This window comes from Cetorhinus maximus, chromosome 21 (assembly GCF_964194155.1).
Source record: "Cetorhinus maximus chromosome 21, sCetMax3.hap1.1, whole genome shotgun sequence".
Taxonomy (NCBI): Eukaryota; Metazoa; Chordata; class Chondrichthyes; order Lamniformes; family Cetorhinidae; genus Cetorhinus; species Cetorhinus maximus.
The window spans coordinates 23,914,488-23,929,006 of record NC_135899.1 but is presented as its reverse complement, the minus strand read 5'-3'; the positions used below and the strand labels follow the sequence as shown (position 1 = coordinate 23,929,006).

At 52.0% G+C, this 14,519-nt stretch overlaps 1 protein-coding gene across 1 annotated transcript in view; it reads right to left on the bottom strand.

The window, feature by feature from the left end:
- Positions 1 to 14,519, bottom strand: part of LOC144695760 (gamma-aminobutyric acid type B receptor subunit 1-like) — an 84,574-nt gene that overhangs the window by 19,235 nt on the left and 50,820 nt on the right. Inside the window, 4 exon segments of the mRNA XM_078566733.1 lie at positions 1,224 to 1,331; positions 7,987 to 8,103; positions 11,957 to 12,089; positions 12,600 to 12,750. Of these exon segments, the coding sequence (XP_078422859.1) occupies positions 1,224 to 1,331; positions 7,987 to 8,103; positions 11,957 to 12,089; positions 12,600 to 12,750 (509 nt within the window).

The following is a 14,519-nucleotide window of genomic DNA, read 5'->3' as shown; positions in this document are numbered from 1 at the left end:
GAGGGGTGGGAGGAGGGGAGGGGTGGGAGGAGGGGAGGGGTGGGGGGAGGGGAGGGGGAGGGGAGGGGAGGGGGAGAGGGGAGGAGGGGAGGAGGAGGAGGAGGGAGGAGGGGAGGAGGAGGGGAGGAGGGGAGGAGGAGGGGAGGAGGGGAGGAGGGGAGGAGGAGGGGAGGAGGGGAGGAGGGGAGGAGAGGGGAGGAGGAGGGAGGAGGAGGAGGGGAGAGGGGAGGAGGAGGGGAGAGGGGAGGAGGGGAGGAGGGGGGGAGGGGAGGGGAGGAGGGGGGGAGGGGAGGGGAGGAGGGGGGGAGGGGAGGAGGGGGGGAGGGGAGGGGAGGGAGAGGGGAGGGGAGAGGGAGAGGGGAGGGGGGGAGGGGGAGGGGGGAGGGAGGAGGGAGGGGAGGGGAGGGGGGGGGAGGGGAGGAGGGGAGGGGAGGGGAGGAGGGGAGGGGAGGGGAGGGGGGGAGGGGAGGAGGGGAGGGGAGGGGAGGGGGGTGGGGGAAGGAAGGGAGGGGTTGGGGGAAGGAGGGGAGGGGTTGGGGGAGGGGAGGAGGGGTTGGGGAGGGGAGGAGGGGTTGGGGGAGGGGAGGAGGGGTTGTGGGTGGGGGGAGGGGGAAGGAAGGGAGGAGTTGGGGGAAGGAGGGGAGGGGTTGGAGGAGGGGTTGGGGGTGGGGGGTGGGTTGGGGGAAGGAGGGGAGGGGTTGGGGTGGGGGGAGGGGTTGGGGGTGGGGGGGGTGGGGAGAGGGGTTGGGGGAGGAGGGGTTGGGGGTGGGGGAGGGGGTTGGGGGAGGAGGGGAGGGGTTGGGAGGGGAGGAGGGGAGGGGAGAGGGGTTGGGGGAGGAGGGGAGGGGTTGGGAGGGGGAGGAGGGGAGGGGAGAGGGGTTGGGGGAGGACGGGAGGGGTTGGAGGTGGGGAGGAGGAGGGGAGGGGGAGGGGGAGGGGAGGAGGGGGAGGGGAGAGGGGGAGGGGGAGGGGGAGGGGAGGGGGAGGGGGAGGGGGAGGGGGAGGGGGAGGGGAGGGGGAGGGGGAGGGGGAGGGGAGAGGGGAGGGGGAGGGGGGAGGGGGAGGGGGAGGGGGAGGGGGAGGGGGAGCGGGGTGGAGATCCCTTAAGCTCCTCCGCTCTAAGGAGGAGATTTGATGGAGGTGTTGAAAATCACGCCTGGTTTTGTTGTTGAAGGGATGGGTTAATCTGGAGAGCCAGGTTACTTGAAAGGTCAGTCCCTCACCTCGATGGTGCGGTGAAGTGGGTCAACAATCTGCCAAACAGCCAGTGTGAGGACATCAATGGCGAGCAGCACGCTCACTGTGGCGTACAGTTTCCACGGCTCCAGGTGCTGAGGGACACCAAAGCAAAACAAGGTGAGATTCAGACTAACAGTTCAGTTTTCTAAGCAGTTCATCATCCAGCGCCATGGTCCACACATGGTATTGAAAGGAGGAAAGAGTTTCCACAGACAGAGGAGAAAATGATGTCGGTCACAAAACAAATGTCATTTGAATTAGACAGTGGGTCAGACACTGTCCTTTCCCCCTCTGGGACTGGGTGGGACAGTGGGTCAGACACTGTCCTTTCCCCTCTGGGACTGGGTGGGACAGTGGGTCAGACACTGTTCTTTCCCCCTCTGGGACTGGGTGGGACAGTGGGTCAGATATTGACCTTCCCCCTTTGGGACTCCGTGGGTCAGTATGTAGCAAACATGTCCATGGAAGGCAGGTTTTTCAAGGTCAAGATGCGCATATATCCTGCAATGGATCAATTGAGCCATAACAGCACTGGATACTTGTAGTCATGTGGAGTACCTGAGAGCTCGGGTTAGACATTCTACTGCGGCCTGTTGTGTTTGGGAGCATTTCATCCTTAAACACCCCATGTGCAGACAATTCGATCTTAGACCCACCAATGTGCCTCCCCAACCCTATAGACCGTGGCTTCCCTAGATGATCAGTGATGTTCTTCATTCACCAGACCTGCTGGAGTGACTCCCCTCTCCGAGACACCCCGCTCTAAGGCCCACCAAATGTGGGTGCAAATGTACCCTGGGAAGCAGCCTAGGAGTGAGAAATATCTCGACCCCCTCACTCCACCTCCCCACCCCCCACCCCTCCAAGCATTTCCACTGCCTGCAATGATCACCATTACAAACGCTCAGGCCCCAGTTGTGATTCCGTTCCCAGTGGGCCTTCAACTGCAGTCGGCTTGTGATTGGTTCCGTGTCACCCAGAGCAGGGCAGGCAGGGAGGGGGCACGGAGGTGGGGGTGGCGGGGAGGAGGGTTTGGGGTGGGGTATGAAAATGTCACACGATGGATTTTTGGAAGGAGGGGTTTGTCCGGGGATGGGATTCGGGCACATTCCTGGGTCAAAGGGGATGGGGTCAATGGCAGGGGGCGGGGCAGGGTTGATTGTCTTCTGGGTGTGGAACTGAGACAGGTTTGTAGGTCAGCCCAAGGGGTAAATTAGGGGTGGGGGGAGGGGGCGATGGGGAGCGAAGGGGTGGTTACTGATATTCAAGCTGTATCTGACCCGGGTTGGCTTGATGCTGACGCTGGGTGAGAAGATTGGGGAGAGGTTCCAGTCTCCAGCACTGACAGCTCTCACCTCTGGGAGCAAGTAAACCAGAAATTCAACGCTACAAAAACAACGCAAAACCCAACAAGGGCACAAACCTCCCGCTCAACGACAACAATTCGCATTTTGGTAGCAGTCCCATGGCTGGAGTGCTTCTTGCAGATGTTATTAACCTCCAGCATTATCGAGAAGCTGCGGTTACCTCGAGGCTGGTGCTCCCAGTCCCGTACTGAGGCAGTGCTGCACTGGCAGAGGTGCCATCTTTTGGATGAGACGTTAAACCACTGCCCTTTCGGGTAAAAGGAAATAAAGGTTTGCATTTATACAGCGCCCTTCGCGGCCCCGCCGATGCCTCAAAGTACCTTACCGACAACTGAGGTCTTTTTGAAGTGTGGTCACTGTTGTAATGTAGGAAACTCAGCAACCAATATGCTCACAGCAAACTCCCATAAGCAGCAATGTGACAATGAACTGAGAATCTGCTTCTTTTCTGATGTTGACTGAGGGATAAATATTGGACATGACGTAGGGGAGAGCTCCCCTGCTCTCCTTCAAAATAACGCCATGGGCTCTTTAACATATACCTGAGCAGGCAGATCAGGCCTCAGTTTAATATCTCATGCACAAGACGGCACCTCTGACAATGCAGCACTCACTCAATACTGCACTGGAATAGCAGCCTTGATTTGCAGCTCAAGCCCCAGAGTGGGCCTTGAACCCAGGACCTTTGCAATGCAGGGACAATAGTGCTACCAACTGAGCCAAAGCTGACAAGTCACCAGCTTCTCCCTTTGTCATTAAAAACTTGTCCTGGCTGGGGTGGAAGGGACAACTCACACACGATCCACTCCCAGTGGCAGCCAGTATATCAAAGGGTGAACGTAAAAGACCCCTTGGCCACTATCCAGAAGGACGTTCTCCCCGGTGTCCTGGCCAATATCTAACCCTCAGCCAATACCAGTGAAGAAAATAGATTGCCTGGTTCTTATCTTATAGCTATTTGTGGGATCTTGCTGTGCGCAAAATTGACTGCCTCATTCCCTGTGTTGAAACAGTGGCTACTCCTCAAATTTACTTCACTGGCTGAAAAGTGCTTTGGGATGTCCCAGGGGTTTGTGAAAGGAGCTGTACAAATCCACGTCTCTTAGTTCTTTCTGAAAACGAGGACTGGCATCTGTGCAATGTGACGCGCAGGTAGCTGACCTGAGTTAAACTGCCTGCTGCGCCTCACATTGAAACCAGCTGCATGTTGCACGTGCAGATCTCCCCTCCCTATCCGGACAGCCTTTGGAGAAAATACGGACCGAGTGTAATAAGCAGTGAAGAGAGGGGGAGGTTTCGAAAGCTCTTGCAGACCGATGGAATACAGGAGTTATACTGCACTGCACGGGTAAACACCCAGCGCGTGGATGACAAGGGCTGTGTCAGCCCCTAAAACCCTCCTACTGTAGAGTATATAGAATATCTTCTTGGCGTTTCTTCATGGACGAAGATTTTTTGGAAGGTTGCATTCTTCTCATGGGGTGCAGGCCCGCCGGTGGCTAGTCAGGCCTACCCAAGACTGGCAGATTCTCCCACGCCGGGTGCAGGTGAAGGTGTAGTCACTGCTGGGGGGAAATTGGATCTCTTCTCCTCTTATCTCTTTCATACTGGCTCCAGGCTCAGTCTCAGAGGTGCCTGTAACACTCCCGCTGTGGCATCTCCAGGCATCACGGCCTACACCACCGACCCTTCCCACTGCCGACGGTCAATGTGGCACATGGGGAGCGACTTCTTCGAGGCGTCCTTGAGACATCGGCCCCCTCTGTTCCATTTACCTGCGGTCAGCTGTCCGTATAGCACGTTCTTGGGCAGGCGACTGTTGTCCATCCAGGCAACGTGACCTGCCCAATGCAGCTGGCTTTGCAGGAGGATGGCATAGACTATGTCTAGATATCTACCAACCTTGACCTTCATTGCAAGAGGATTTGAGTGCAGGAAAAGAGATGCCTTGCTTCAATTGTATAGAACCTTGGTGAGAACGCACCTGGAGTACCATGTACAGTTTTGGTACCCTTACCTAAGGCAGGGTACACTTGCCAAAGAGAAGTTCACCAGGCTAATTCCTGGGACGATGGGACTATCCTATGAGGAGAGATTGAGGAAACTGGGCCTGTATTCTCCAGAGTTGTGAAGAATGAGGGGTGATCTCATTATAACGTATGGAACTCTTAAGGGGCTACACAGGGTAGATGCAGAAAAGATGTTTCCCCTGGCTGGGGGTGTGGGTGTAGAATAAGGAAGTAGGCCATTTCAGACTGAGATGAGAAGGAATTTTTTCATTCAGGCGGTGGTGAATATTTGGAATTCTCTACCCCAGAGGGCCGTGGAAGCTCAGTCATTGAGCACGTTCAAGACAGAGGTCAATAGATTTCTAGATACCAATGACATCAAGGATATGGGGATAGCGCAGGACAATTGGTAGACAATCAGCCACGCTCTAGTTGAATGGAGGAGCAGGCTCGAGTGGCTGAATGGCCTACTCCTGCTCCTATGTTCCTGTTTGCATGGAAGGAACGTTTATATCATGGCCTGTCAGGCTGTTAAACAGCCTCCAAACCCTGCCAATTCTTCACACAATTCTCCGAGGCAAGATTGCGATAGTATGAAAATAACAAATACGCCACATTGTCAGACTTGTGAATAAGAACATAGAAAATAGGAGCGGGAGTAGGCCATGTGGCCCAATGAGCCTGCTCCCATGTTTAATAAGATGTTCTGGTCTTCCAGCTCAACTCCAGCTTCCCATCATATCCCCGTATCCATTAATTCCCTCAATGCCAAAAAACTGTCGATCTCGCTCGCGAATGTACTTAACGACTGAGCATACTCATCTCTCAGGGTTGGAGAATTGCAAACATTCACATCCCTTCGAGTGAAGAAATTTCTTCTCACCTCAGTCCTAAATGATTGGCCTCTTATCCCGAGCCCGACTTCTAGACTCAGCAGCCGGGAGACGCACCTTCTCAGCATCTACACTGTCAAACTCCCTAAAAACATATATAATTCAAACGAGGTCGCCTCTCATTCTTCTAAGTTCCAGAGAATCTATACTCATTTTATCTCAGCCTATCTATAGTGGGAATGGAGGGGGGACAGTTTAACAACAAGAAATTGTTTTACTTTAAAGTGAAGGATGGCAACGACTTATGTCCCAATTTACACACACTATTGCTGTGCATTTTAACTTTTATAATTGTTGCATTGTGGCGCAGTGGGTAGTGCCCTCTGTCTCAGAGCCAAAAGCTCCAGGTTCAATTCCCACTCCAAAACTAGGTGGCCAAGGAAAGTGTTCATAATGCAGCCAAATGGATTGAGTAACAATCTGCAAAATTCTTCAAAGATACCCGAGTGGGAGAGATTCTTGGGAAGCTGGTGCTGTTACCATCACTATCTATACCTGTGGGCTACAACATGTAAAAGCGAAATACTGCGGATGCTGGAAATCTGAAACAAAAACAGAAAATGCTGGAAAAACTCAGCAGGTCTGACAGCATCTGTGGAGGGAGAAGCAGAGTTAATGTTTCCAGTCCTGTATGACTCTTCAGAGCTAAAGAGAAGTAAACATTTATACTGTTTAGTGGGGGGTGGGGGGGGTGAAGCAGGCAAAGCTGGATAGAAGGCCAGCGATAGGTGGGGGTAAAGGAGAGATTGTCAAAGATGTCATGGACAAGAGGACAAAAGGGGTGTTAGTGATAGTGGTAAGGGCTAAAGGAGGTGCTGATGGTGGCATTAAGGTCAGAAAGCAGAATATGTTAATGTAAAAGTGTATGTTGCCACAACAATGAGGGCTCCTTTGGGGTGGGGTGAAGGAGGGGAGGGGGGGGGTGAAGGAGGGGAGGGGGGGGTGGGATTGGCCGGACAGCCAGTGTGGATCAGTGGTGCCTGGAGCTCGCCCTTCGATCCCCGGTCTGGCTGGTGCAGAGGCAGGACCTGCCTTCTCCCCTTACCTGTGTGGAGGTGATGGTGCTGCGGGTGGGACCTGCCTTCAGGCAGAGAACTGAAGGAGAAGAAGAGGAATTTTCCGGTCCCGCCGATGTGAACGGAAGTTTGAATGGCCGGCCGCATCCGTCGTGGCAAGGCCGGAAAATCCTGACCATCGACTTGCCCTCTTGTTAAAAAAGGAGCTGCACTACCACATTCGGCCACCAAGTGGGGATGTTACAACGCTTCCCTCTTAAAGGAGTGGAATTCAGAAATAATAACGCGGACTTTTAATCATATAACCCCGCACTGAGAGAGAAAAGGCAGAGGGAGGGGAGAGAGAAAAACAGACAGGGGTAGAGGGAAAGGGGAAGAGACAGCGAGAGAGGGAGGGGAGGAGATGAACAGAGACAGAGAAACACAGAGTGAGGGAGGGGAGGCAGACAGAGGGAGGGGAGGGAGACAGAGGCGAGGGAGACAGAGGAGAGAGAGATAGAGGCAGGGGAGAGAGAGAGGGAGGGGAGACAGAAGGAGGGGAGGGAGAGACAGGGGAGGGAGAGAGGGGAGGGAGAGAGAGATAGAGGCAGGGGAGAGAGAGAGAGAGAGAGAGACAGAGGGAGGGGAGAGAGACAGAGGGAGGGGAGACAGAAGGAGGGGAGGGAGAGAGAGGGGAGGGAGAGAGGGGAGGGAGAGAGAGATAGAGGCAGGGGAGAGAGAGAGAGAGAGAGAGAGACAGAGGGAGGGGAGAGAGACAGAGGGAGGGGAGACAGAAGGAGGGGAGGGAGAGAGAGGGGAGGGAGAGAGGGGAGGGAGAGAGAGATAGAGGCAGGGGAGAGAGAGAGAGAGAGAGACAGAGGGAGGGGAGAGAGAGAGAGACAGAGAGAGGCAGAGGGAGGGGAGAGAGTCAGAGGGAGATAGAGGGTAGGGAGATATGGAGAGAGAAGACAAAGAAACAAATATAGGTAGAAGGGAAAAAGAGAGTGACACGAGAAAAGAGAGAGTGTGTATTTCTATGGAGTCTTCATGTTCCCAGACCATCCCTGAGGGAACTCATGATACCTTAAAAGTGCAGTCACTGCTGGAATGTAGAGGCAGTGAGATGGGAGGAGGGAGAGAGAACACAAACTGACGGGCGTCCCACATCCCAGTGGATTGAAGTCATAAGGAAAAGTAATCATTTACCAAACTGAGCACCGGGATGGTATGTGGCTGAGACCATGCGGCACCCTCCCTGTGAACAATAGGCACTAACTGCTCCTCCCCCGCCCCACCACACCCACCACCACCATCACCATCATCACTTGCCTCTCCTTCTGGTCAACTAATATTCTGTTGGGTTCTGGAGTGAGGGGTGCTCACAGTCTTCTCAAGGGCAATTAAGGGTGGGCAACAAATGCCGGCCTTGCCAGTGATGCCCATGTCCTGTGAATGAATTCCTTAAAAAAGTCAGCGCCCATACCTTCCGTTTGTCCTTCTTGTCATCCTTCTTGGTAAACACGGTGTGAACCCACCAGATTTTGGTGAACATGCTGCCGTAAGCTAGGCTGAAGCCCAGGCCTAGTAGCCATACTCGGGCCTGTGGGAGAAAAAGATAAGGGCCACTTTAATGTTTATTTACAGGTGCTCTCCGGCCATAGGATCCACACAGGGAGGGCTCCTTTGAGAAGACTAAGGCGCTAGAATTCTTCAATTACCCAACACTGCAAACCGGCCTGCGAGGAATTTTTTTAAAAATCCAGTCAGGCTCCCGGTTTGGAAGTGTAGGCCGCAATGGAGGGGAGATCAAAGGAACTTCTGCCTCTCCCATGTAATGCTGAGGCCCACAGTCATTGCTCCTGTGCTTGAAAGAAAGAACTTTCATTCACGTAGGGCCTTTCATAACTTCAGTCACCCCTTACGCAGCCACTAAAGTATTTTAGTGGAGTCACTGTTGTAATGTGGGGAATGTGGCAGCTGCTATTGCGCACAGCAAGCTCCCACAAACAGCAATGGGATAATGACGATCAGTTAATTTTTAAAAAAATTCATTCACGGGCTGTGGGCGTCGCTGGCTAGGCCAGCATTTTTATTAACCACCCCTAATTGCCCCCCGAGAAGGTGGTGGTGAGCTGCTTTCTTGAACTGCTGCAGTACACGTGGTGTAGGTACACCCACAGTGCTGTTAGGAAGGGAGTTCTAGGATTTTGACCCAGCGATAGTGAAGGAACGGCCGATATATTCCCAAGTCAGGATGGTGAGTGACTTGGAGGGGAACTTCCAGGTGGTGGTGTTCCCATCACCAGTTTATCGTGATGTTGGTTGAGAGGTAAATATTGACCCAGGACACACTGGGGATAACTCCTCTGCTCTTCTTCAAATTAGCACTGCGGGATCTTTTAAGTCTTCCTGAGAGGGCAATGTGGGGACTTGATTTAACGCCTCATCCAAAAGCCAGCACCTCTGACAATGCAGCACACCCTCAGTATTGAGCAGGGTTTGTCAGCTTGGACTTTTTGCTTGATCCCTGCAGTGGGAACTGAACCCATGACCTTCTGACTCGAGACATGAGAGATATCCATGAAAGCCATCGGTGCAAGATACCATTGACAAGCTCATAGCATCAGGAAATCACTGTAGATGAGAAATGCCACTCAGCCCATCTTAGCTCATCTTTGTCAGCTGAGGCCCGGTGGAGAACACTCTTGCCTCAGAAGATCATGGCTTCAAGTCTAGAGACTTGAGCACAAAGTCCAGGTTGACACTGCAGCACTGGGGGAGTGCTGCATTGCCAGAGGTGCTGTCTATCGGACCAGGTGTTAAAGTGCCTTCCTCTGGCTGCTGTTGCGTGTTATTTGATTGGGTGAGGTAATTGAACTTTCCATCGGGGGCACCCAATCAGACACACCCTGTACGTCGTCGATTTCTCCCAGCTCCCTTGCGTGTGCCGCCTTACTGCCAGTAATTCATGGGTTAACAGTAGCACTGTAACAGCATAGACAGCAAAGCAATGCAAACGAATTAACAAAGGCACTAAAAATAGTGCAGAGGCAATTGAACCCCATAGCAACCGTCCACAGGCCTGGAACAGCCTATCGGCTTTGCTGCAGCTCAAAGGCCCAGAGAAGAACCCTCAAGTCCCTCAGTGTTCAGTGGGATCATGGGTGCAGTAATGCAGTTGTCTGGCCTTCAACCCAGAACCCAGAGGAGCCCCGGATTTCCCCGCTGACCCTGATGTGTAAAGAAAAAATAATCCATGAACCTGGGCACGGTTTGTCTGCTGGAAAAGGAAGAAAACAAAACACTTGTATTTCGGGACCATCTTTCGCAATCTCAGCACGTCGCAGAAATGCACGACAGCCAATGAAGTACTTCTGAAGTGTAGCTAGTCAGCCTTGTGATGTAGGAAAGACGGGAGCCAATTTGCGCACAGAGAGCTCCCTCGAGGAGCGATGTGATGATGGCGGATCAACTGTGTTCCTTCTGTGATGTTAGCCAAGGGATAAATATTGGTTAGGATTCCGGGGATAACTCCCCTGCTCTACTTTGGGATCTTATGTATTCACCCGAGAGGACAGATGTGGCCGTATTTTAACGTCTTGTCCAAAACGATGACGAAAGCTGGTGGATTGTCGTAAAATACACTCAGTTGGCTCATAGCCCTGTCATTCTCACCCGATCTGACCTTATTTTCTCTTGGGATGTGGGCGTCGCTGGCTAGGCCAGCATTAATTGCCCATCCCCCCCTTGCCCCTGAGAAGGTGGTGGCGAGCAGCAGTCCATGTGGTGTAGGTACACCCACAGTGATGTTAGAAAGGGAGTTCCAGGATTTTGACCCAGCGACAGTGAAGGAATGGCGATATATTTCCAAGTCAGGATGGTGTGTGGCTTGGAGGGAAACTTGCAGGTGGATGGTGACCCCATGCGTCTGCTGCCCTTGGTTCTCTGGGTGGTAGAGGTTGGGGTTTGGTGTTGAAGGAGCCTTGGCGAGTTGCTGCAGTGCATCTGGTAGATGGAACACACTGCTGCCACTGTGTGTCGGTGGTGGAGGGAGTGAATGTTTAAGGTGGTGGCTGGGGTACCAATCAAGGGGACTGCTTTGCACTGGATGGTGTCCAGCTTCTTGAGTGTTGCTGTAGCTGCTCTCATCCAGGAAATTGGAGAGTGTTCCATCATAGTCCTCACTTGTACATTAAAGATTTTGGACAGGCTTGGGGGAATCAGGAGGTGAGTTATTCACCACCGAATCCCCAGACTCTGGCCAGCCCTTGTAGATATTATCATGCAGTTAAGTTTCTGGTCAATGGCGACTCCCTGAAATGTCAATGAGGGGGGGATCCAGCGATGGTGATGCCTTTGTATAATGGCACCTATGTGTCTCATTGATGCTGACTTTCAAAGCCCTCCAAAGTGGCCTAAGAAGCCACTCGCTTGAGGGGAAGGGCGCAGGAACCCACACCCTCAGGGCAGCCGCCAAACAAACACTAAATGCTGACCTTTCCAGGTCTGTCCCGCATCCTGAGTTACCGGCAGCTCGACGAATTGAGGGTGAACGAGCCGGGGAGGTGACCATGACCACGACGCGCCCCCCCCCCACCCCCGACTCCACGTCTTCCCCGGGCCAGCGCAACCCGAGCAGCCAAGAGCGGAGCTCGCTTGGGGGCTGGCCAGGATTTCGGTAGGGGGGAGTGGGGAAGGGGCAGTGACAGCCTGAGCCACGTGGTTTCTGAGGCGGAAGGCACCCACAGGGAGGTCCCATTACACGACAGGAGGCGAAGCTGGACATTGAGGCAGGAACGGAAAGATGGGCTGAATTACGTTTCCCACCCGACAGGAAATGCCGTGGCGCTATTCTGAGAAAGAGCGAGGGAGTTCTCCCCCTGATGGCCTTGGGCAGTATTTACCCCTCAACCAACATCGCGAAGCAAACCAGATTAACAAGCTATTATTGCGATGATGTTTGCGGGATCTTGCTGTGCGCAACTTGGCTGCTGTTTTTGTTTACAATTCTTTCATGGGATGTCACTGGCTGGGCCATCATTTGTTGCCCATCCCCTAATTGCCCTTGAGAAGGTGGGGGCTGAGCTGCCTTCTTGAACCGCTGCAGTCCAGGTGGCGTAGGTACACCCACAGTGCTGTTAGGGAGGGAGTTCCAGGATTTTGACCCAGCGACAGTGGAGGAACGGCCGAAATATTTCCAAGTCAGGGTGGTGAGTGGCTTAGAGGGGAATGATGTACCCATGCATCTGCAGCCCTTGTCCTTCTAGGTGGTAGGGGTCGTGGGTTTGGAAGGTGCTGTCGAAGGAGCCTTGATGAGTTTCCTGCCTTATAAGAGGGACAACACTTCAAAAGTACCTCACTGGCTCTGAAGTGCTTTGAACGAAAGACGCTGAACGAAGGATATTTTTTTTCCCCCCTTCTTCCTTGCTTTCTTTTCTTCCTGGATGACCCACCTGGCAGACAAGGGGGAAATGCCATTGGCGGATGTGGTACCCGTCCAGTCCAAGCGGGAATACGGCTGCCAATGCCAGCGTGCAGCCCACCGCCGTCATGTTATTCAGGTAGGGCTGGGAGTTCTGAATGTACCTGGAATGAGTGAAAGATCGAGCCGTTACAACACCAATGACATCCTGCATTTACATAGTGCCTATAGCCCAGTCAAACATCCCAGGGTGCTTCACAGGCGCAGCTGTCAAGCAAAATATGACAGCGTGCGAGATAAAGAACTATTAGGGCAAATATCCAAATGCCTTGGCTAAAAAACAGGTTTTAAAGAGCATCTTAAGGGAGGGGAGAGAGGTGGAGAGGTTTAGGGAGGGAATTCCATTGCTTGGGGCCCAAGCAGTTGAAGGCACAGCCACCGATGGTGCAGTGATTAATATAGGGGATGCACAGAGGCCAGGATTAGATGAGTACAGACATCTTGGAGGGAGGGTTGTGGGGCTGGATGAGATTGCAGAGGGAGGATGGAAATTTTTAAATCGAGGCATTGCCAGAACGGGAACCAGTGTGGGTCAGCGAGCACTCAGGTGATGATTTATTGGCTTATATAGGCCCAGCAATAATTATAGACACCTTCCACACCTGCCTACTTACCGTACATTGCTGTTGTAGATATTAAAGGTGAGGCAGATAATTCCCAGTAAAATCCCGAGTCCAGCCAGGACCGAGACCGACACAAAAAGCTTCTGGGATAGGTACCGGAAAGTGGGGATAACCTTTGTGTGGTCAGCGGGAGGGACCCCACCTAGGAACATAAGACAACGATAGTCAAGGGATAGGGTGGTGAGTTCATCATTACTCTTAGAAAGACAGAAAAAGAGAGAGAGAAACAAGCATACATTTTCATAGTGCCTTTCGCCACATCAGGACTCCATAAAACACTTCATAGCAATGAAGCACTTTTTAAAGTGCAATTAGTGTGGCCCAGGTATCCATTCTTCTATATATAAACCATCTGAACCCCTCGATTAGATTCCAGTCTGCAACTCACTCCCAGGTATCCATTCTTCTACATATAAACCATCTGAACCTCTCGATTAGATTCCAGCCTGTAACTCACTCCCAGGTATCCATTCTTCTACATATAAACCATCTGAACCTCTCGATTAGATTCCAGTCTGTAACTCACTCTCAGGTATCCATTATTCTATATATAAACCATCTGAACCTCTCGATTAGATTCCAGCCTGTAACTCACTCCCAGGTATCCATTATTCTATATATAAACCATCTGAACCCCTCGATTAGATTCCAGTTTGTAACTCACTCCCAGGTATCCATTATTCTGTATATAAACCATCTGAACCTCTCGATTAGATTCCAGTCTGCAACTCACTCCCAGGTATCCATTCTTCTATATATAAACCATCTGAACCTCTCGATTAGATTCCAGTCTGCAACTCACTCCCAGGTATCCATTCTTCTATATATAAACCATCTGAACCTCTCGATTAGATTCCAGTCTGCAACTCACTCCCAGGTATCCATTCTTCTATATATAAACCATCTGAACCCCTCGATTAGATTCCAGTCTGCAACTCACTCCCAGGTATCCATTCTTCTATATATAAACCATCTGAACCCCTCGATTAGATTCCAGTCTGTAACTCACTCCCAGGTATCCATTATTCTATATATAAACCATCTGAACCCCTCGATTAGATTCCAGTCTGGAACTCACTCCCAGATATCCATTATTCTATATATAAACCATCTGAACCCCTCGATTAGATTCCAGTCTGCAACTCACTCCCAGATATCCATTCTTCTATATATAAACCATCTGAACCCCTCGATTAGATTCCAGTCTGTAACTCCTGGAAGGCTGTTACAGATTCATTCTTTATTCTCTTTGTGATTAATTCAGCAATGTCAGTGATTGTCAACTGAACAGGCTGCTCAGTGAATAGGGGGAGAGATGGGTGAGAGGGTTAATCCCCTCCACTGGGAACAGGCTGCCCACTGTCTGACTGTGAATGGGAGAGAGGTGAGTGAGAGGGTTAATCCCCTCTGTAAGGAACAGGCTGCCCAGTATCTGACTGCGCATGGGAAGGGGTAGGTGAGAGGGTTATTTTTCAGACAGTTTGGAGTGAGCCTAGGGCACACCAACTGCTGAGAACGCTGTGTCTTCCTCCTGTTGTTTTCAAGGAGACATCAATATGGAGCACAGCTCTCCAGCTTTGATTTCTCCATGGCAACAGCCCTGAGAGCCACTGCGGCAATCCACCAGGTTGCTATGGTGACCTAAATGAGAGGCCTGCATGTGTCGGAGAGTCTCCGGCGGTTTCTATAGAGACGAAAGGACAGAACGTTGACATCTAAAACCTTTTCTCCCACGCTCTCAGGAATGTCTCATAACTGGAGTCCTGTACAAGAGCTGTGCGGGGGTATTAGTAGTCCCAGAGGTGAGAGAGGTCCCTCCTTCATAGTTGCAGTGGTTTCTGAACAAGAAATATCACCTTGATATCCTTGAATTTTCAAAAAAGCAAAAAATCTCACCTTACTACTGTACAA